The sequence below is a fragment of the Sus scrofa genome, chromosome 10, assembly GCF_054392235.1.
Source record: "Sus scrofa isolate SSC_HxYL_T2T_F1_AM1 chromosome 10, Sscrofa_HxYL_maternal_Yorkshire_Landrace_v2.0, whole genome shotgun sequence".
Taxonomy (NCBI): Eukaryota; Metazoa; Chordata; class Mammalia; order Artiodactyla; family Suidae; genus Sus; species Sus scrofa.
In genome coordinates this window covers 15,299,025-15,322,945 of record NC_139392.1, presented here as the reverse complement: position 1 = coordinate 15,322,945, position 23,921 = coordinate 15,299,025, and the positions used below count along the sequence as shown (strand labels likewise).

General features: G+C 42.5%; 2 protein-coding genes across 3 annotated transcripts in view; one reads left to right on the top strand and one right to left on the bottom strand.

The window, feature by feature from the left end:
* CNIH3 (cornichon family AMPA receptor auxiliary protein 3) overlaps nucleotides 1–11,736 on the bottom strand; it is a 208,091-nt gene extending 196,355 nt beyond the window's left edge. Inside the window, exon 1 of one of the 2 annotated variants that reach the window (XM_021064387.2) lies at nucleotides 11,554–11,736. In XM_021064387.2, the coding sequence (XP_020920046.2) occupies nucleotides 11,554–11,591 (38 nt within the window). In that variant the 5' untranslated portion in view covers nucleotides 11,592–11,736. Of the gene's footprint in view, nucleotides 1–11,141; nucleotides 11,283–11,553 lie in introns of those variants that run through there. The other variant, XM_084979249.1, reaches the window with a different exon arrangement.
* The window catches only part of WDR26 (WD repeat domain 26), a 43,363-nt gene continuing 31,065 nt past the window's right edge, over nucleotides 11,624–23,921 (top strand). Inside the window, 4 exon segments of the mRNA NM_001436038.1 lie at nucleotides 11,624–12,720; nucleotides 14,620–14,719; nucleotides 14,820–14,924; nucleotides 20,750–20,886. Coding sequence (NP_001422967.1) covers nucleotides 11,990–12,720; nucleotides 14,620–14,719; nucleotides 14,820–14,924; nucleotides 20,750–20,886 — 1,073 coding nt within the window. The 5' untranslated portion in view covers nucleotides 11,624–11,989.

Below are 23,921 nucleotides of genomic sequence, written 5' to 3'. Positions count from 1 at the left end.
TGCCATATTCCCAGACACAAATATTCAATACGACAAAGATAATTGTTCTCCTACAGATTGTATTCAATTCTAGTAAAAATTTCAGCAATTTTTTGGTGTAAACTGACAAGATGATTCTGTTTTTCTATGAAATGCAAAGGGCGCAATCATAGCCAAGACAGTCAATAGGAGTTCCTGTTGTGGCTCAGTGGATGAAGAACCCAACTTAATGCCCATGAGGATGTGGGTTTGCTCCCTGGCCTCACTCAGTGGGTTAAGGTTCTGGCATTGCTGCAAGCTGCGGTGCAGGTCACAGATGTGGCTCAGATCCTGTGTGGTTGTGGTATAGGCCGGCAGCTGCAGCTCCATTTCTACCCCTAACCCAGGAACTTACATATGCCACAAGTGTGTCCGTAAAAAGAAAAAAAGAAAAAGAAAAACACTTGATAGATTTACACTACCAGATGGCAAAACTTATTATGAAATTACAGCAATTAAGTCAGCATGGTATTAGCACACATTTTTGCCAACGAAAGCTTAAAAATACACATATAGACCAATAGAACAAAGAGAGTTTCGAAACAGACCCACACGTGTCCAGTCCTCTAATTTATGATAATGAGACCACTGCAGGTCAGAGGGAAAGGATCATCTTTTCGAAACGGTGCTGGATCATCTGGCTGTCCACATGGAAAAACAAATTAACGTTGCGTCCCATCTCATACCCATCACAAAGCTAAGTTCTAGAGGGAGTGTAGACATCACTGGGAAAAGCGAAACATTGAAACGTCCAGGGGATAACTGAGGAGAACAGCATCACGCCCTTGAGGACAGGGAACGGCTTCTAAAGTAGGACACGAAAAGCACAAACCATAAAGGGAACAACTGATGAATTGGATTTCATTAAGAACTTCTGCTCATTAGGACACCATTAAGAGAGTGAGGGCAAATCACACAGTGGGAAAAGATGTCTGCCGTCCATATATTCAACAAAGGACCTGTATTCAGAATATATGCAGAATGCCACCACTCGAGTGGAAAAAGGAAACACAGTTTTAAAGGGGAGGGAAGCAAAAGACTTTAAAAGGTACTTCATAAAAGAGAATATCCAAATGGCTCAAACGTACATATATTAAATATATATATTTATATTAAATATACATTATATATACATATATATTAAAAGGACTTAATAACATGTGTCATCAGAGAAATGCAAACTAAAACAACAACAAGATACCACTTGGGCCCCAGTGCAGTTCTATTTCATGACATGGGTGGTGGTTTCATAGGAAAAACTTCACTGAGTCCTACACGTAAGGATTTGTGCATTCCTCTCTCTATAGCATACTTTAATAAAAGTGTTTCCCTAAAAAAAGATGTAAGATTTTTTTGCGGGGTGGGGGGAGCTGGCGCTCCAGGCATGTGGAAGTTCCCCGGCCAGGGATCAAACTTGGCTACAGAAGCAACCCAAGGGCAGCAATGACACTGGATCCTTAACCTGCTGCTAAGCCACCAGGGAACGCCAAAAAGTGTAAGATTTTAGAAATGTGCGGACCTTGTTCGGATCTCACTTTGCACAAGTCAACTGTCCAAAAAGAATCTGTGAGATAGTAGGGGGAATTTGAACCCTAACTGCGTATTTGACAATAATTATTCGTTTCTCTAGGTGATGATGATGGCACTGTGGTAACGTTTTGAAAAGAGTTCTTACCTTTTAGAGATACATGCTGATGTGTAAATACATACACTATAAATAAAATAATATCCTGGATTTGCTTCAAACTAGTCAGAAGGGGAAGGATGGCTAGAATAAGAATAAACGAGTTGGCTGCTGTAGCTGGACGGTGGGCACATGGAAATCACTGTACCAGTCTCCCTACTTTCGTGTATGTTTAAAATCTTGCTTAATAACACTTTTTAAATCTTTATTTAAAAATATATATATTTTTTTACATCTGCACCTGCAACATATGGAAGTTCCCATGCCAGGGATTGGATCCAAGCAGCAGCTGCGACTTACACCACAGCGATGGCAACTCTGGATGCTTTTAACCCACTGCACCAGGTCAGAGATTGATCCTGTGCCTCCACAGCAACTTGAGCTGTTGCAGTCAGATCCTGAACCCACTGCGCCACAGCGGGACCTCCTAGAATCTTTTTTTAAAGCTGTGACACAGCCAAGGTTTTATGCATGGGGCTATCTATGACTCCTCTCTTCTATCCCTCCCCAACCTAATCAAATCATATTACGCAGTGACGATGGAAACCAGAAACATTGAGCCCTTAGACTATAGGGACCTCAAGAAGTTATCTCAGGCAGTCCCTCGTTATCAAGCATATTATCTGAAACAGAGGAGAACCCACACCACATCTGCACACTGACCGGCATAGGAGACAGTGTGCCTGCTCTCAGAGAAGCAATTAAAAAAGAAACTTTCCTAGGGACCTGGACATGGCCGAGCAATCACTTACCCATACTCTTCGGGCACACGCCAGTGTAAGGTCTCTAGGCAGCCTGGCTGCCATCCCTAAAAGGGGAGAGTCTCAACAGAAGCTCCTGACGCCTCCCTGAGCAAGCCCTTCCTGTCCCACCCCTGGCTACCAAGCGTATGCTGTCTGGCCTCATCTCAGTCCGTTATCTGTCTTCCTTTGCCAGCTGACCTGTCTGGAACTGTTGATGGAGTAAAGCAATCAAGTACGAACTCCTGTATCAATCAAGGCTGGCTCTTTCTTATACCAGGATCCCAGACTAGCATAGGCTCACACGGTTTAGAAACCTTCACTACACAGATACAAGCAGTTGCAAAAACAACCTGGCTGAAGCCTCCTGACTTAATGTGCCTCCCAAGAAGCCCTCAGGGTGTGGAGTTTTCTCAATTCAAAAGAAAATTACATTCATTCATTCCTTTGGGCCCTTATTCATCATCTTAAGGTGATGTCAGCTAAATGGATAGACAATTCTCCAGGACACATGGTTTAGGGTGCTCCCTCTTCTAGGCAAAATGCCGCATTTCGACGAAGCTTTCTTGGAAAAATGAACTGCATCTTTGATCAAGAGCTTTCAGGCACCCCCCCCGGTAGCTGGTTTTTTGGGGTAGGTTTTTTTTTTTTTTTTTTTTTTTTTGCTTTTTAGGGCCATACCTTTGGCATATGGAAGTTCCCAGGCTAGGGGTCTAATCAGAACTACAGCTGCCAGCTACAGCCATAACCACAGTCACAGCAACGCCAGATCTGAGCCTCATCTGCGACCCACACCACAGCTCACAGCAGCACTGAATCCTTAACCCACTGAGCGAGGCCAGGGATCGAACCCAAGTCCTCACAGATCCTAGTTGGGTTCATTAGCACTGAGCCATGACGGGAACTCCTAGCTCTTAATATTTCTTGATTATCACAGAAGCCCTGCCATGCACACGTGCCATCACAGGAAAGAAAGGATAAGAATGGAAAGAGTGGGCACTAGGAGACAATGAAAAGAGCAGCGTTGAAACTCTGTGGCTAAGGCTTACAAACACTATTTCCATCAATTTCCCTAATACTTGTCAATAATTTAGAGATGGAAAAAAATATTATGGGATAAAGGGTCAGAGGTATAAAAGGAAATTGAACATCTTTATATTTCAGAGATATATATAGAAAGGCTTCTCTTAGGTGAAGATACAAACTAGTATCCACTAGTATTAAAGGAACCAGAAAGTTCTAAAACCCTGTCAATCCTGATTTAGCCAAGGATGGCGCCACAAGGCACAAAAAGAAGCTAAGAGCTACTGTTTTGCAATTTTGTTGTTAATGACTGGCATCTGTGATCCTATTCAGCATTTTTAAAAATTTAGGTTATTATAATGTGTCACATTTGCCTATAATTTGGTATTATTTAGTAAAGAGGGCAATTTTATTTATTTTTATTTTTGGTCTTTTTTTTTTTTTTTTTTTGGTCTTTTTTCTTGTCTTTTTAGGGCCGCGGCCGCTACATATAGAGGTTCCCAGGCTAGGGGTCCAATCGGAACTGTAGCCGACAGCCTGTGCCACAGCTCACGGCAACGCTGGATCCTTAACCCACTGAGCAAGGCCAGGGATCGAACCTGAGTCCTCATGGATGCTAGTCAGGTTCGCTAACTGCTGTGCCATGAGAGGAACTCCCGAAAGAGCACAATTTTAAAATAAAATTAATTGAAGAAGTGCAGAGATTTTTTTCAAAAGTTTTTGTTTTTTTAGAATTTTATGAATAATCACCTACTACAGCCTTTAAATTTTTTATTTTATTGTTTGGCCACGCCCATGGCATGTAGAAGTTCCTGGGCCAGGGAATGAACCCACACTACAGGAGCAACCCAAGCCACTGCAGTGACATGGCTGGATCCTTAGCCCACTGTGCCATAAGAGAACACCCATTTTTAATTTTTAAAAGTCTAGTTATGAGACCATTACTTCTATATGGGCTGTGTTTATCTAATCAGAAAACATATTATCTTATAATAATTAGAGTTTGTTAACAATCATAATTATGCTTTCCTATTGACTACTATTTAGGATTATCATAGCGCCATAGGGATGAACAGCATATGTGAACCTGAGAAGAAGGAAGACTGCCCAAAGGACCTGCTGTCCAAGGACTCTAGGGACTATTAATTATTTATCTACTTTTCAATAGGAATGTCTTTTTGCCCTTTATTCCCCAGATGAATTTAACCAAATGAGATATGAGGGTGTCTATGTGCAGAGCGAGCAGTCTGAGAACACAGGAGGTGCAGGTGAGGGAAAGAAGGAGATGTTTAAAAAGCAAGTAGAGGAGTTCCGTGAGGCTCAGCAGGTTAAGGATCCGGTGTTATCAGTGCCGCGGCTCAGGTCGCTGCTGTGGCACGGGTTTGATCCCTGGCCCCGGAACTTCTGTGAGCCATAGATGTGCCTAACAAATAAATAAAAATAAAAAGTAAATATATTTAATGTCATAAACTATACACAACACTGCTTTACCTGGCATGTTTTTATCATGATGAAATTTTCATGAATATTTTGATAGTTTTTGAGGGTACATTTTTTTGGGGGGGGCTCTTTAGCAGCATGATGTGGGATCTCAGTTCTTGGACCAGGAATTGAACCCCAGGCTGCAGCAGTGAAAGGGCTGAATCCTAACCACTAGACCATGAGAGAACTCTCTTGAGTGTATGTTACAAACATAACACTTTTTTTTTTGTTTTTTTAAGGCTGTACCCACATCATATGGAGGTTCCCAGGCAAAGGGTCAAATCAGAGCTGCAACTGCTGGCCTACACCACAGCCACAGCAACACGGGATCCAAGCCACATCTGTGACCTACACCACAGCTCACGGCAACACTGGATCCTTAATCCACAGAACAAGGCCAGGGATCAACCCAAAACCTCATGGTTCCTAGTCGGGTTCTTTTTTTTTTTTTGTCTTTTTGCTATTTCTTGGGCCGCTCCTGCGGCACATGGAGGTTCCCAGGCTAGGGGTCTAATCGGAGCTGTGGCCGCCAGCCTACGCCAGAGCCACAGCAACGCAGGATCCCAGCCGTGTCTGCAACCTACACCACAGCTCACGGCAATGCCGGATCGTTAACCCACTGAGCAAGGGCAGGGACCGAACCTGCAACCTCCTGGTTCCTAGTCGGATTTGTTAACCACTGCGCCACGACGGGAACTCCCCTAGTCGGGTTCTTAACCTGCTGAATCACAATGGAAATTTCAAAAACAAGACACTTATTAACACAAAAAAGCAAAATCCAAATAACTCCTATTGACACAAAAAAAATAAAAGGAGTTCCCTGGTAGTACAGGGGATTAAGGGCCTGGCATTGTCACTGCTGTGGCTCTGGTTTCTGCTATGATGAGGGTTCAACCCTGGCTCAGGAACTTCCCCATGTTGCAGGTATGGACAAAAAGAAAAAACAAAACAAAACAAAATACCTTACATGCAGTGAAAACTGTAAACACTGCAGAAAAGTACCAAATAGAAAAAATAAGAACCTCCCTCCTCACCATCCCAGTCCTTCTACCCAAAATAAACCACTGTTTTATGCTTTTCTATCCTACCAGAAAAACTAACGAATGCATATATACTCATGTATTTACCAAAATGAATCACATATGCACTTTGTTTTGTTACAGGCATTTTTTTTACTTAATATGTCCCGATACTATTTCTACATCATGGTGACCACATTCTCTTTGCACCTACGAGCAATGCCTCAGTGAGTATCTTTGCACACACACTGAATATCTTTGGACACACATCTTAGTGTATTACATGCATTTTGTTACAGTCAGTGCAGCAAGAACAAGCTCCTCCGAGCGGTCTATTCCAGCTGTGTGGTGAGAAAAGAACAATCTGGAGAAAAGGATGGTATTCAGCTGAGAGAAAGGTGAATACTTCTGAGGATAAGGCTCCTGTCCCTGCACTTAGATCCATCGGGTGTGACAGCCCTCCCCCACTTACAGGAGGACACTGGATGCTTGTGGCATGAGCGGAATGTTTGTCGAAGGGGGAGAATAAGCAAGCGCTGGGGAGACACGCTTGGAACAGGGGGTAAAATTGCCAGGTTACTGTGCTCTGCACTCTATTATACAGGTATTAAAAACTCCCCGCTCGTGGAAGACCAATATGAAACACAATAACTAGCTGTCTGCCTGGCTAGAGGTGCACAGAAACACAGCTGAGTGGCAGAGCCAGGGTTAAAATGTGACTAGAGTCCACAGCTCAGAAATATTAATAATTCTAAAATCATTTTATATCTTTGCACTTAATTTTCTCAAATCCTCTTTGAAATGATGGAGGATTAAGGTTATATTTCGAAACCTTTCAAGATAGTCTTTTTCCAAATATCTGTTCTATTTGACATCTCATTTGACTCACAGATCAGTTCTCTGAGGCAGGCAGGCTGGTGCCTTGATCCTCACTTCATTCATGAAACGCCTGCAGGGCAGCAAAGTTAAATGATTCGCCCAAGGTCAATCAGTTGATTAAGAGTTCTGACTCCAAGAACAGTGCTCTTTCCTGAACTCCCCCAAGCCCACCCAAGTGCAGCAAGGCCAGCTTGCCAATTTGAGAACCCCAAACAAAGCAATGAAGCTAGAGATGTAAATAGAAATATGCCTCTCTCAGGGATACCTGAGATGCTGAAAACTACCTCTTTTAATAGAAATGTAATAAACTGAATAATATTGCTGCTGCTAAGTACCAGATTGAAACACCAAAATTAAAACCTCAACAGAAGAATAAGAGTCCCTTCTAGTTTTTTTGTTGGTGTTGCTGTTTTTCTTTTTTTAAAAAGGGACTGCGCCATATTGAAGTTCCCAGCTAGGGGTCGAATTGGAGCTGCAGCTGCTGGCCTACACCACAGCCACAGCCACAGCAACGCAGGACCCAAGCCGAGTCCGCAACCTACACCACAGCTCATGGCAACGCCAGATCCTTAACCCACTGAGCCAGGCCAGAGATTGAACCCACATCCTCATGGATACTAGCTGGGTTCATAACCCCCTGAGCCACAGTGGGAACTCCCCTTTCTAGCTTTTTCTTTTCCTCTAAGTCTTTTGTGAAAATTTGGTTTTATTATTATTATTGTCTTTTTGTCCTTTTTAGGGCTGCATCCTCAGCACATGGAGGTTCCCAGGCTAAGAGTCTAATCAGAGCTACAGCTGCCGGCCTACACCACAGCCACAGCAATGCCAGATGCTCAACCCACTAAGCCAGTCCAGGGATCAAACCTGCAACCTCACTGTTCCTAATCAGCCTCGTTTCCACTATGCCACGACGGGAACTCCTTATGTTTTATTATAAACATCCATACCATCTCAGCTTTTCAAATCAAGCAGCTTTTGCACTTTCACACCCAAGACACTGCCCTGGAGAGAAGCAGCGATTTGTCATTTAGATATCCAACACCCGTGTCTTCAGTTGCCTTTTTGACAGTCAGGACTGTCCTAGATGACTGCTCTGCAAACTTCTTTGAGAAAGGCCTACAGAAGAAATATATTTCACTTTGTAAAAGCACAGATATGTATCTGTTATTGAAACAAAATTTTCACAAAATAGTAATGACCTTTCCTGGGGTGATTGACTTGACTATCTTCCATGCTTTTCTAGTTTTCTGTTTTATTTCTGTAAATTGTAATCATGACCAATACACTGATTTCATGACTTGCAGACTGCAGTCAGGACCCACAGTCTGAAAAATACTGGCTCAGATGAACAACTCACTGATCCTACATCGAATAATTTATATATGGGTTAGGAGGCACACATGTACATAACCCACAAACATCTTGTAGTTGGAAAGTTCTCAGATGTCAATTAGTTCAACTGTCATTCATCAAAGCCTTTGCCTGAATATCTTTAGCACAAGGAGTTCCCATTGTGGCTCAGGGGTTAGTGAACCCAACTTGTATCCAGGAGGATGCCATTTCAATCCCTGGCCTCGCTCGGTGGGTTAAGGATCCGGCATTGCCATGAGCTGTGGTGTAGGTCACAGATGTGGCTTGGATCCCGAGTTGCTGTGGCTGTGGTATAGGCCAGCAGCTGTAGCTCCAATTAGACCCCTAGCCTGGGAACCTCCATATGCCATGGGTGCAGCTCTAAAAAGCAAAAAAAAAAAAAAAAAACCCTCTAGGACAATAAGCTGCCACTTATTTGGAAACTAGCACAGTGTTGGCCATATAAAGACCTGTTAAAATAGCACAGAAATGAAGTTAAATGAGTCAAATACCTAAATATACGTTCAATTTTCCCCCTAAAAGACAGCTTAAACCTTTATTCATAAATCCATCTCAGTCTTTTCCAGGAGGAGGAGGAAAAGGGGAAGGTAAATCAGGGAGACGGCAGTCTAGAAAAGTCTCCTGTCTGTTGACTCGGAGAAGGGGTCTCGGCAAGTTAAAAATTACATGACAAGCGGCCATCAAAACTGGAAGCCTGGATAAATTATACTCACAAGGACAGTGAGGAGGTTGGTAGTCAGGAAAGGCTCCCCTGAGGAGGTGAAAAATGAGCCAAGTCTTGAATCAGAAGGGCAGAGACAAGGTTGGGGGTGCGATCAGACTCGGAAGAAATGAGCCCAGCAAATGTGGGGGACAGCAGTGAAGACTTCATAAAGGGCACAGAAGAGAGAAACTCAGAAAGACTGAGGTCAGTCTGTGGGGGGCAAGATAAACTGGATTGTATCCCGCAGGTGACTTGAATATTACTGAAGGTTTCTGAGTGTGAACAAAGTAGGATTTCAGAATTTTTCACCTGCACAAGGACTTGAAAGCTGGCTCTTAAAAACACCCAGAGTTCGGGAGTTCCTGCTGTGGTGCAGTGGGTGAAGGATCCAGCATTGCTGCAGCTGTGGCACAGACTGCAGCTCCTGCTCAGATGAGATCCCTGGCCCAGGAACTTCCAAATGCCATGGGGGCGGCTGGAAAAGAAAAAACACCTAGAGTTCAGACAACAGGGTCTCCAGCTGCATTTTAGCTTAGAGAAAAACGTGTGTGTTCACGGACTTCAATAATTCAGAATTCGGAGTTCCCGTCGTGGCGCAGTGGTTAACGAATCTGACTAGGAACCATGAGGTTGCGGGTTCGGTCCCTGCCCTTGCTCAGTGGGTTAACGATCCGGCGTTGCCGTGAGCTGTGATGTAGGTTGCAGACGCGGCTCGGATCCTGCGTTGCTGTGGCTCTGGCGTAGGCCGGTGGCTACAGCTCCGATTCAACCCCTAGCCTGGGAACCTCCATATGCTGCGGGAGCGGCCCAAGAAATAGCAACAACAACAACAACAAAAGACAAAAGACAAAAAAAAAAAAAAAAAAAAAAAAAAAAAAAAAAAAAAAAAAAAAAAAAAAATAATTCAGAATTCTGTAAGAGCAGTCTCCGTCTCATAAAATCTAGAAAAGCTGGGATATGCGTATTGAATTTAGACACGAACTTAGGCCAGTTTCTTTTTTCCTCCCGTCCTTTCCTTTTGTTCATGAAGTGTGAGGCTCGTCTGTGGCTACCACTAAGTAATTGTTTCCTTTATGAAAGCTCTAGACTTTATTCAGAAGCTTGTCCTCAATGCTGCTATGGGCCTCATAAATTACTATAAACGGCTTTGCAAAATTTAATTTGTATAAAGAACAACGACACTCAATAATAAGGCTGTCTAAAGTTAATATACAAATAGGGAGCTCTGAAGTGTTAACTATCTAGTAATTCAGGCTCTGCTGGATACAGTGGCAGTGCCCTATGAACCTTAGCTAGAGCTCAGGTCTGTCTCAGGTGAATAAAAACATCGCATGTGAGTCACCTCACGATTACACTGCCACCTGGAAGCATATTTAAGAGATGAGACTAAAAGCTGAATCTCTGTCGGATCTTGCATTGGTTCTCCTCTCCCTTCCTCCAGTCTGAAGATCAATAGAGCTCAGGATTCTTTAATAGTTTCTCATAACATTCTTTAATAGTTTCTCATAAGCATTATTTTTTTAATTGTTTTGCAAAATTTGAAAAGTAACCAAAGGCCTCAAAGTTCCCTTGAGCTATGAATATTGTAAATTTCAGAGCTGTAAGATGTTTTAGTTGAGTCTGTTTTTTCTATAGGAAAACTACTTCAGAGAAAGACTTTTTAAAATTCTGAGAATATGTATACATATCAAGTGCCTATGCCAACAACCACCTGCATATAAATACCTAGATAATGTAGACTCTTCACCAATAATCAAGATTCAGCCCAGCTCTTTGCCGCTGCATTTCTACATCCAGAGAAATGGGTAAGTGACAGGGACACTGAAGCCTCCTATTTCACCTAAACATTTCGAGCCTGCATCTCAAGCCCCCTTAAGATGCCTGCTTTGGACGCAACTGCTTGGTCTCTATTACTGCTGCCTAAACCGGGCAGTGACTCAAGAGGCAACTGGAAAGGAGAAGGAGGTGCTGGGCACGAGCTAAAAACGAGTGCAAGGCCCTCGGCACAGTCCCTCCCCGCCTCTCTACACCCACAGCCGTTTTGTGACTCCTGGTCTCCATCACACACAGCTTTTATCCATTTTTCCACCTTCCCGGGGTGGAGCACAGAGTCTCGTAGGCTCGTCATCTCAAACCTCCCGAGACGGCCCGGGCGCAAGCATTTGGGCCGTGGAAATTCCAGTTTTCCACACCGAAATGAAGAGCTGGCCAGTCCTGGTTACCATTAAGTGAGTCGACAGGGGCTGCCGCAGCCCTGTGCCTGGAAGTTCTCGTGACAAAACCGCACCACCTGCTCGCCCCCGGTCTTCGGCCGGGGATGGAGAATCTGCAGTCCCTCCGCACACCTGACGTTTCTAGGTCACTCCGGGGCACACACGCACACTCTCGCACACGCGGCCCAGCTGTGCACGCCCGGCCTCGGACGGCGGTTACCAACTTACTCCCGGCCCGGGCAGCCCCGCCAGGGCGCCGGGGGCAAGGCCTGGCAGGCCAGGCCAGGCCCGGGCCCCGGGGCAGGGCGGGTCGGGGTCCGGGTCGGGGTCGGCCCCCGCCGGCCCGCCGGCCTCCCTCCCCTCCCGCCCCGCCGGCCCCCGGCGCACGTGCCGGGTGACAGGCCCCCTATAGGTTCCATACCTGCCACCGGAAGTGAGTGAGGAGGGCAGTATAGGCATTTCCTGTGACGCGAGCGCCTGGACTCCATTAGGCAGCAGCTGGGGGAAGAATCAACACACCAGGGAGCAGAGCGGAGCGGACCCGAGGACAGAGGCGGCAGCTGCCTCCGCTGCCGCCCGCCGCCGCCGCCGCCACCGCCGGGGCTCAGCCCAGCGGCGGGCCCCGCGCCCCCGCAGCCGCCCCGCGGCGCCCCCCGGCCCGACCCCCGGGCCGCGCACCCCGAGCTGCCTCCGGGAGGGGGGGGGGAAAGGGCCCGGATCCTCCTTCTCCCCCTCCTCCTCCCCCTCCTCTCACCCCTTACCCTGACCCCCTCCCCGCCTCCCCGGCCCCCCCTCACCCCGACCCTCTCCCCGGCCCCCGCCTCCCCTCCCCCTCCTCGCCCCACCGGCTTCCCACCACGGCCTCTCTCGGCGAGGAAACTCTGGCCTCCGCTTCCTCCTCCTCCGACTCGGACACCGGCGGAGCCTCCCCGCCCCCGCGGAAGAAACCCCGAGCCTCGGCGGCGGAGGGAGCAGGAGAGCCCGGGGCCTCGGCAGGCAGAGCAGGCCTCTCCCCTCCGTCCTCGTCGTCCTCGTCCTCGTCGTCGTCGTCCTCCTCCTCCTCCTCCTCCGTGGTGGTAGTGGTGGGACTCCCCCCGGCTGCTGCCCCTTCCGCCGCCGCTGCCGTCGCCCACCGGAGTAGCGGCCACAGCCTGGTCAGCGGCAGCATCATGCAGGCCAACGGGGCAGGAGGAGGAGGAGGAGGCGGCGGCGGCGGCGGCGGAGGAGGGGGCGGCGGGGGCCAGGGACAGACCCAGGAACTCGCCTGCCTGTCGGCCCAGAACGGGGAATCGTCCCCCTCGTCGTCGTCGTCCGCGGGGGACCTGGCCCACGCCAATGGGCTCCTGCCTTCCGCCCCCTCCGCCGCCAGCAACAATAGCAACAGCCTGAATGTCAATAACGGGGTCCCCGGCGGGGCCGCCGCCGCAGCCTCCGCCACCGTCGCAGCTGCCGCTGCCACCACCACCGCCGCCTCTTCGCTGGCCACCCCAGAACTGGGCAGCAGCCTCAAGAAGAAGAAGCGGCTCTCCCAGTCAGATGAGGATGTCATTAGGCTAATAGGACAGCACTTGAATGGCTTAGGGCTCAAGTAAGTATCCCTTACAGGCCGCCGGTGTGGACGGACCGAGGGACGGAAGCTGGCGGGGAGGGGGTGCTGGAAAGAGCTCAGGCAACGGGAGAATTACTGCTGGGCACGCAGGGCCCAGGACACAGGAGGACGCAGCTCAGACGGGCTGACCGGGGAGGAGGAGCCGACCTGAAGGGAAATAAGAGAAAATCAATCAGCCTGACAAATTGCGAGAGGAGACAGGCAGTTGGGGGTTGGGGGGCGTAGAAACCCAAAGATTCACCCCTCCCTGCACACCTTCAGCGCTTAATTGTCTGTCAATAAAGACAGATGCGGGAGTGTGTCTCTGTATGTGTTGGGGGAGGGGTGGATTAGAGCTGGTGGAAATAATGAACCTTGGAGGATTTGTTTTTCAAGTATATCTCAGAGGCATCTTTGTGGGACACCTCCCCACCCCCAACCGTGACAGACTACCCAGGCCAACTACCAATCAGGAAAGACAATCACTTACAAGTGTTTATGGGAACTGAGGGGCTGGGATAATTTGGAAGGAGACTGCTGAATAAATCTGATGGGAATAATGAAGAAAGATACCATGTTGATGTCATTTAAAGGCCCGTGTGTGTGTGTGTGTGTGTGTGTATACGTGGGTACACAGGAGGCCTACCGCGAACTTGTCTGAGATCCCAGTGTGTGACCAAGAAGGTGATTGCCTCTAAAAAAGGGACATCAGAGCTGGTGAATCATTTATTTTCAAATACAGTTGAAATGGCCTTGTGTCCCTAAGTAGGGTGAAAGTAGACGACCTTGGCCCAGAACCCCCTTTCTGTATACACACAAAGAAACCAAGATGAGTGGAAGGTAGGATTGGTGGGAGTGCGGTGGAGCTGGATGGAGGACGAAACCAGACAGAATGAGGCTGGGGAACAACGTGCATCAGTCAGTTTCCAGCTTCAAAGCATAGATTAAAATAAGCTCTCAGGCTCCCCTATGTGTATTTTTGGATTTATAGATTTGTTCTGGGGAGAGGAGAAAGAGCACTTTTTTAAAGTGACATAAGTATTTTGATTCTCAGGCAGATTATTGCGCTCGCTGCTTTTGCTGAAAAATAAGTGGAGCTGAATAAGAAAGCATTGAAACATAAACAGATATGTAAGACTGACAAAGATTCTTAGATCTCAAAATATCCGATGGAAGAAACCACATTTGGTGAATCCTTTAAGTTCTGAAGGAAACACATCGGAGGAAGATTTCGCTTTGTTCCCTAAGGAGAAGGATTAGTATGAAAACAGATTTTTGTAAATGCTAACTGAACACATTACTGAGACAAGAAGCAAGCTGACAGCAGCAGGAGGAAATAACTCGTGACTGTTTGGAACCTACACCATAGTAAATTTGCTATTTTTAGTATAGAGAGAAAGGGAATGATTTTTGATGCTGGATTTATTTTAATTTTAACGATTGACCTATTAGAATTTCTTTGCAAACCTAATCTCTGAATGTAAGGCTCTTACCGAACACAGGTCATCTCCATCACCTTGTGTGGAAACTAAATTTTTATCGTAATGTAGTATGTAGATCCTGGTTTTTCATTTTTTTTTTTTTTAAACCGGTTGGTTACAGCACATTTTAAGAAATTTTATACTTCATTAAAGGCATTAAATGTTAAAAGTAGGAAGAATTTATTTTGATTCTGGTTTCGAGAAGGTTTTTGACTTGATTAGATGTGAACATAGATGGCAGTTTGAAAAATCAAGTTTGTTTAGCCAAGCACATCAAAAGTATTTATTTTTTTCTTCACTGAGAGATTAGCTTGGTTAGGTTAAGAACTTTTGCAACTGTTTTCATGGACAGTAGTTTGTTTGGAAGAGTAAACCCTAAAGTTGGTCAGGTCTTTTTTACACTGTATCTCTCCTGCAGCCAGACTGTTGATCTCCTCATGCAAGAGTCAGGATGTCGTTTAGAACATCCTTCTGCTACCAAATTCCGAAATCATGTCATGGAAGGAGACTGGGATAAGGTAAAGTAGGGCATATAGAGCTGTGTAACTGCTGCTAAAATTATATATTTGTTGTGCATTTTGTGACATTTCTGTTTTTCTCTTATACCAATTTTTGCAGGCAGAAAATGACCTGAATGAACTAAAGCCTTTAGTGCATTCTCCTCATGCTATTGTGGTAAGAGGCGCACTTGAAATCTCTCAAACGTTGTTGGGAATAATTGTGGTAAATACACTTTTGTTCTTAGTTTCACATTTATGCTTATTTTAGTAGGTTATTGATAACTCTAGGCTTCTGCCTCTTATAAAAGATAAGGCCTTAACTTTCATATAATTAAATTTGTAAACTAGGATGAGTATTGATGTTTCAAAGTTTCAGTTTTATATTTTTAAAATCATGTTTAGTAAATGTGCCATTTGAACCTAGTTTATAAATTAAGCTTCTACCGAATTATATTGGAAGATCTTTATGCTTTCAGTGCTATTAACATTTTATATTTATAGAATCAGGGATAAATCATACTTTCATATTTAAAATACTGAATGGCACCGATAAAGAAAATTATTTGGGTGTATGTATATCCATATAGCCTTAAGTAGCTGACACATTAATTCTTTTTTTTAATCTTTGGGAATTATAGTTAATTCAAACCAGTTCCATTGGTGTGCTCACCATTTTCCATTCTTGCATTCCAGTTGTGTGAATTGACAGTGTCAAAGATTGTAGAAAATATATCACTGGTAGAGGGTTTGTATGCAAATTTGACCACTGGGCCCTGCTTACTGGCCTTATTTCCCGACAAGATCAGTTTAGTAGTTTAACCTGTTAGCTCGTTCATAAATCTTAATGAATCCTTTATATTAATAGGCTTTAATTCTTCAGTAGATGTTGGTGAGGGAGAGGAGGGGATAAGTTTTTTTTAAGTCCTTGTGATTGGAAACCGTGAAGAATCAGCTGCTGGCTGTTGGCTATTTAACTTCTAGCTGATTCATTTGTTGTCAAAAGCAGTTTCCTGTCTGGTGGGGGAGGGAAAGAAAGCAAATAGGAAGTGAAGTAGGGAAACCAGCTGTTTGTTAAATATTAGTAAATGAGTGTTACATTTTGATTTTTTTAAATTGGGTGAAACATTAATCTTTTTACTTTTGTCTCTAAATCTCATAGAGCCTCCTTTTTCTGTTTTGGGTTTTGTTTTGTTTTTTTTAATCTTAATTATACAAGAGTTTTCAAATTCTTAATATAATTTTGTACAAAAATATAATCCTAGAGAATGAACTTCAGGTGAACTAAGGGGAGCAGCCAATATGAACAAATTCATTTAAATTGATAATTTAGTGTTTCATGGGCTTTTTACAGTATGTACTTAAAATACTAAAACTTTGAACTTACTGTTGAATCTGCTGCCTGATAATAAATTAACTCATGGAATAATTCTGTGGTACATTTTGAAAATGAAAAAACAGAAGTCTAAATAAATATCTACATTCAAAAGGATTGCAAATTTTCTAGTAACTAAACCTCAGTCAATATGGTTGGGATTTAAAAAAAAAAAAATGCCAAAAACAAGCCCTAAGTCTATTTTAATTGGGCAGTTTTTCATAAATTGTTCAGCTCTGAGAGAATGAAAGGTGACTCTTAATATTAAGAAAATTAAAGACCAAAAATAAGAATTGGGGTTCTTTTCCCATTGGACAAGCTAGCACTGCTTGTACGGTGACCATAAAAAACTTGTCCAGGGATTATTTTAAAATAAGCGTGTGATTTCTTGGAGGATCATTTTCCTTTTTTAAGCTTCATGCGAATTATACCTGTAATTTACTAGTAAAAATTATTAATAGGCTCACTTTTTTTCCTTAATGGTTTACAGTAATTTGAGACTTCTGTATTGGATTTAGATTATAACTGTCTCATTAGAAATCTTCAGTAGAAGCAACGTGTAAACGGAAGAAAGGTAGTTGTAGATAATAAGGAGAAATCCTTTCTTTTTACAGCCTGTTCAGTCTATAGGACATTCTAGGATCTAATAAGAGATGAAGATTAAATCTCTGGCTGAGCCTCCCACCATCAAACTGTTTAGGTATTTATACAAAGAAAGGGGTTCCAACTTTATTTCACTTTAAACCTTAATGAATCAATTGCTTTTAAAGATTTGGGTCAGCATTTTTGCACCTAATTGTGTTTAGATTTACTCCTCTCCCCCACTCCATCTCCAGAAGATAATCTAATGTAAGCATAAATTTGTAATAATAGCTTAGGAGACAGGTATTTGGAGTTTTTTTTTTTTAACGTAATTATTTGAATTGTATGCCCAGACACATTTGATAACTTAGTCTAGACCAAAATTGTATTTACTTTTTAAAAACCTGAAGGTTTTTATTGATCTAAGATTCTCTCCCATCTCCCATGTTTTTAAATGGTTTCTAGTCCAACGATACTAGGAATAGCAGAATTTATTCTGGAGTTTCTGGAAGCTGAGCCTATAAGTCAACATATTTTAGTTTGGGTTCAAATATGCCTAGCCATGTCTGGGGAATTTGGGTGGGTATTTGAGATTAATAACACAGAAAACTTATATGTCTAAAAATGTTTGAGTCTTATTTTAATATAATAGAAATATGCTTACCAAATTGTTCAAATATTAACTTATAGAAAAACTTGCTAGTATATTTTAAAGTCAGATAGGAGTTTTGAAAGCCATGGTTTAAATATAATTCATTTCCTCTTCCCTCTGAGTCATGATTTAATTGCTATAACTTGGTTATAACCTTATTCCAGAGTTAGTCAGAACCACTACTAAGCTAGGAGGTTGCCCTTGATAACCAGACTTCCTGAGGATAACTTCTGAGTTTCAGAACTTCACATTGAGTTCAATGTAGTTAAACAGGAGGAAGTGATAAAACAATCCAAATATTGGGTAGGATGCTGGGGGTGAGGGGGGCAATAGCATGATTTAACACGTGAACTGTCTGAAGGTATCCCAGTCACTTATCAATTTCAAGTTTTTATTAGACAGTAAAAAAGAGAATTACTGCCAGGCCCAAAGATGCTGAAAAATTACCAGAGACCAGGAATAATCTCTTAGTAGAGCTCTAATTAGGAGTTGGGGAAAGATACAAAGGAGAGTTTATTTTCTCAACCTGTTTTTTTTTTTTTTTCCTTCTTCATTTAAGAAGCTTGTGGTCTTTTTAAAAACTTCAGTTTTGCCTGATTCTTTAAATTTTGTAGTCAGTAATTAATATCATTTGTGAAATATGTTCATTTTCTTGAAATTGTATTTTACATTTTTGTGCTTCAAGTTTTGGAAAGTAAAGTATAGTTTTATTTTTTCATCTTTAGCATATGGTTCAAATACTTAAATTGCTTTTTAGGAGAATAAACATTTTCTTTCTCAACGAAATCTCTAGCTGTTCTTGGCCAGCAGCGTATTAGTTGCCAAGCACACTACCAGGAATTGATATCTGTTTGAGGATATTCTTTGTCTTAATCTGGGCAGAATGACTCATGGAGAAATGTTCTTGCTGCTTTCATAGCATTCCCTGCATGGACAGAAAGACATGTTTACATTGGCTTCTCTCAAAAGTTCGAGTCTGCCTTCCTCTTCTCTCCTGCCCTGACTCTGCTCCATAGAGAGAGTAACGTGTTCTAGTCGGATCTTGATGGGAAAATAAGGGGGAACTAGCATTTGGAGCACTGTCCCTACACACATTGGAATGGGGAAGGGGATGATGTGCATAGGACCTAATGATTGACACCCAAAAAATAAAGACTTGCCCTGAATTAAAGCACACAAAAATTTCCCCCAAATTCCCACTTGGCTAAGAAATCCAGTGAAGAAATTTAATACACATGCTGCCAATAGCATGTAAATGAAGAAATTCCGCAACTAAATGATATGCAAGTTGGCATCAAAAACGCTAGGTAAAATGAAACGGCTTAGCAGTATTTGATAAATGGAAATCTGTGAACTTCATTGTATAAAGAGCTGAAGTTTTTTTCAGATGGTAAAATGGTGAGAATATCCATAATAACTTTAAATTATAAAATCCTTTGATTTTAGATGTTTTATTTAGACTTTCGTGGGGTTTTTGTCACCTGATGGACTTCAGAGTATTTTTTTTTTTTTATTTGACATCTAGAGGTTAACATTAGGTTACATGTATAGCAGCATGTATCCAGGGCATCATGGTAGCCTATTTCTGAAACATTCATTAGTTAATCTGTGCATAAGATTTGATAAGAGTTATGGGAGCTTATCTGATAATCTGAAGTTTTTCTAGAGTTGTAGGAGTTTATCTCATAATTTGAAGTTTTTTCTCTTGTTCCTTGGCTATAGATTTAAGATTAGATTATTACCGAATTTAAGCAGTATAATCTTATAAAAGGTGTATTTTAATGCCTGCTTAACTTATATGGGAGTGTTAATGTGTTTATTTTCGAAAGAGACCATTTTTATAAGCCTGTAGATTATGCCTTCCTTCTGAATACTCCCTAATAGAAAGTCTTGTAGAGCAATTCATTATGCTTTCCATTTTGTAAGTAAATGATATTTTTTCTACACCGTTTTTTGTCAGTATATTTTTAATATTTTTAAAGGAAGCATCCTACTGAAGAAGAAAAGGTTGTCATTTGGGGTTTTCTTTTAAATGGATTTGAGATCTTTACCTCTATATTCCTGGGATCTCTAAGTGTGACTAACATTTTCTACCTACTAACTTTTCTACCTGCATCAGTTGCCTGGCTTAATATTAGGCCACAGGTAGCAGATGTGATAAATAAACCCCTCTAAGCAGTGGTCCTTAATAAGGATTAGGGTTTGAAAGAATTTCCAAATTTAATATTTGTAAAACTCTTTTGTCTAGCAAAAAGCTTCTAAAAGTATGATGATCACTTTCAAATTAAAAGTAAGGTATTAGATGAAAGGAACATCGGAGTTCCCATTGTGGCTCAGCAGGACCTGATGCTGTCTATGTGAGGATGCAGGTTCGATCCCTGGCCTTGCTCAGTGGGTGAAGGAGCCAGTGTTGCCTTAAGCTTAGGTCGCAGATATGGCTCGGATCTGGCGTGGCTGTGGCTGTGGCTGTGGCTGTGGCTGTGGCTGGCAGCTACAGCTCTGATTCAACCCCTGGCCTGGGAACTTCCATATGCCACAAGCGGGGCCGTAAAAAGGAAAAAAACACACACACACACACAAAAGAAAAAAATACATAAAAATATTTATAAATAAAAAGATTAACCCTAAACATACTTCAGAAAAAACTAAATGTGAAATTGCTTCACAGTAGGCTGGCAGTGGTTTCTACTTTGGAAAGAAAAACCTGCTAATAATTGTGCTTCATAGTGAAATGCATCAATGATCAGATTGTTACCAATACACAAAGATCTTTGAGTTCAGCTTTCTGTTGTAAGCATCCTTTTATTGTCACCTAGAAAGAATGAGTACATGTCTACCTTAGAGGAACTCAGTGCTTTGCACACCAACCCTAGTCCAGCTGCTGGATATCTCTTTCTTATAAGCCAAAATCTGACACTTTGTAACTTTGACCCAGGGCTCCAGTTCTCCTTTCTGGTCTACTTAGTCCTTCTTTCACATTGTAGCTTTCAAATAATTCCTCCATTAACTGGTTTTTCATCTTTTAAAAACTTGTTGCATGAAACCCCCAACGCCTGTCATAAAAGTCACACTTTTTAGAAAGCAAATTTAGAATACTGGGAATAGTTATAAATTTTCACACAAGAGGTAAAATTCTAGGTTAGTGTTTTGAGGGAAGAATTAATTTTTTCCTGTGTTGATGCTTTGGTCAGTAATAATCTTATCTAATTTGAAGTTATTTGTTCAAAGGAGAGTTTTGTTAAAATGTGAAAATGAGCAATAGGGTCCCATTTAATCTGCTGTGACCCTATTCAACCAGAATATTTTGAGTCATTTTAAAGCTTTATAAAAATTATTTTCAAAGGGCATAGTAGAATGCTTTCTACTGTTCTGTTTAGGCACAAACATTTTCTGAAACTTCCATCAACTTTTTTCCCCTGACTGCTGCTTTCTGTCATGTCAGAGGATGAAGTTTTTGCTGCTGCAGCAGAAGTACCTGGAATACCTGGAGGATGGCAAGGTCCTGGAGGCACTTCAGGTTCTACGCTGTGAATTGACACCGCTGAAATACAATACAGAGCGCATTCATGTTCTTAGTGGGTAAGCAATCTCAGCTCTTAGACTCCAGGTTGATGAAGGAGGTATTTTTATCAAGGTCACCATTCCAAAGTTACATTTCTTTTAGCATTCTCCCAAGATCTGAGTATTGCTAAATTCTTGGGTAATATTTGTTTGGATAAATTCACTAATGTGTGTACAAACTATTTTTGTCGTCCTAGGAAGCATTCTATATTAGGATACAGAGAGATTTAAATGCGTGAAAGGGAAAAGAAACATGTATTGACAGTGAAGTGTCATTTCATAATCTTTAAAAGCCCTGTGGCCTAATCATCTATAAAAACAATACGCAATGAAGTCTCTTTTCTTTCTTTTTTTTAAATGTTATTTAATGTATTTATTTGTCTTTTTGGGGCCACACTTGACATATGGAGGTTCCCAGGCTAGGGGTCCAATAGGAGCTGTAGCCACCAGCCTACACCACAGCCATAGCAACATCAGATTCGAGCCCTGTCTGTGACCCACACCACAGCTCACCGCAGCTCCAGGTCCTTAACCCACTGAGTGAGGCCTCATCCTCATGGATACTAGTCAGATTCGTTTCCGCTGAGCCACAATGGGAACTCCAGCAATGAAGTTTCTAGAATTGATGCATGCATACATTATGTTTTAATACGTGCTTGTCATATACCTGGTCCTTGTTAAGTGTTTTATATACACAATCTCATTTTATCCTTTAAGTGTTAGCGTGCCCAGAGCCTTGGTTCTGAACCCCCATCTTATCTCTGTCCACACACATTTCCTAGGTAATCGCATTCTGTACCACGCCTTCATATACCGTCTGTATGCCAGTGGCTCTTAAGTTTACCCTCTCATCTGAACTCCCACTGCATATATCTAATAGTCTACTCCACAGTCTCCATTTGGATGTCTAATGGGTATCTCAGAGTTATATATTCAGAGCAAAAATTCCTGATTCCCATTGTCGGTCTACCCACCAAGCTCCCCACCACAAACCTGTTGCTGCTCTAGTTGTCCTCATCTCAGTAAATGGTAAGACCTTCTCCCCAGTTCTTCCAACAACAACAAACTTAAGCCTCATCCTTGCATTTTTATTTTTTGACATGTATTACTCACATAAGGAAATGGCCCAGAGATGACAAGATGTAGACTTGACATCAGAACCCAGGGTTTCTTCCTCTCATTCCAAGGTCCTTTGAGCTATATACCACATACTTCCCATAAACAGACATTTATATGAAACCTTAAGGTATAAATGTGTATTTTTCAGAAGGAAACAGAAGCACTCACAGGTAACTTTCCCAAAATTTTAAAAACAATTTTTTATAAAATTGATAATTTTACTCCCAAAAACGTTATTTTAGAAACCAAATTTTTTTCAGGTCCAACTTTTTTTATGGGATTTTGTGAGTCTAATTACTCATACTACTAAAAAGTAAGTTCTCATCAGCTAAGGTACTATTTATCTAGTAAATAGCGAGGGAATAAGTAGTTTTGCTGTTGGATAAGAGGCTATTAAATTATTTAGGTACTAAATGCAGTATGCAGTTAAGAAAAGGAGGAGAGGGAGTTCCCGTTGCGACCCAGCAGGTTAAGAACCCGACTAGTATCCATGAGAATGTAGGCTTGACCCCTGGCCTCGCTCAGTGGGTTAAGGATCCAGCATTGCCATAAGCTGTGGCATAGGTCACAGATGTGGCTTGGATCTGGCGTTGCTGCAGCTGTGGTGTAGGCTCCGATTTGACCCCTAGCGTAGGAATTTCCATATGCCGCAGGTATGGCTCTCCCTAAAAAGACCAAAATAGGGAGGAGGTGATGCTCAAGATACTTCTGTTATCATTTATTAAACTCTACCTGTATTCCAGGTAGTAGACCAAGGACTTCATATACTCGATCTTATTTAATCCTCACTACCCTACTTAATACCCTGTCTACACATGAGAAGAGCAGATTGGTCTGAGGCCAGAGTACCAGACGAAATAGAGTTATTGCCGGGTCTTGTCTCCATGTTTGAATAGTGCCTTCACTTGTTTTACTTGAAAGCCTGTTCTTCGACAAGAGCCTGAACCAGCTTAAGGTCACTCTTCCAGCAGGGGGCCCTCATGTATTCTCCAGAATCCATGAATTAGCATTTCTGCCTCCTTCAGCACATATAGTGAGAACAGTTCCCAAATGTTCGGCTTTGGGATCTCAGTACCTTTCACAAGATGACACAAGGATTATTATCCAGTTATACCATTTTTTATGGCATCTGTGATAAACTGTGAAAGTATGTTGTTTTTGTTAAATTAACTTAGTATAAATATCTTTGAAGGGTTTTTTGGGGGTTTTGTTTTTTGAGTTTTGTTTTACTCTTGAGCTATTAAATCAACATAGTGGTTAAGAGCAAGTGCTATAGCTGTAGTGCCTGGGTTCATTTTCCTACTTTGCCTCTCAACCGTAAGCCAGCTCCTTAAGCTTTGTGTGCCTTGGTTTCCTCATTTATAAAAATAGAATAATAGTGTTTACTTCACACAGAATTCTAACGAACATTAAGTCAGGTAATATATGTTGAGTGCTTAGTTAAGAACAGAGCTTGGGGAGTTCCCGTCGTGGGACAGTGGTTAACAAATCTGACTAGGAACCATGAGGTTGCGGGTTCGGTCCCTGCCCTTGCTCAGTTGGTTAACGATCCGGCGTTGCCATGAGCTGTGGTGTGGGTTGCAGACGCGGCTCGGATCCCGCGTTGCTGTGGCTCTGGCGTAGGCCTGTAGCTATAGCTCCGATTAGACCCCTAGCCTGGGAACCTCCGTATGCCTCAGGAGCGGCTCAAGAAAGGGCAAAAAGACAAAAAAAAAAAAAAAAAAAAAAAGGAACAGAGCTTGGCATGCAATAAAAGCTACAGATGTGTGATGATACATAAAAATATGTATAAAAATATATTCCATTAATAAATTGCATAACGATAATATTATCTATTATGCTATTACTGTTATATTGCATTTTAGTAATTATATCCAGGTGCCAGGTTGTATTAATGAATTGGGTCCACTGTAGAAATTTCTTCTTGGTATTAT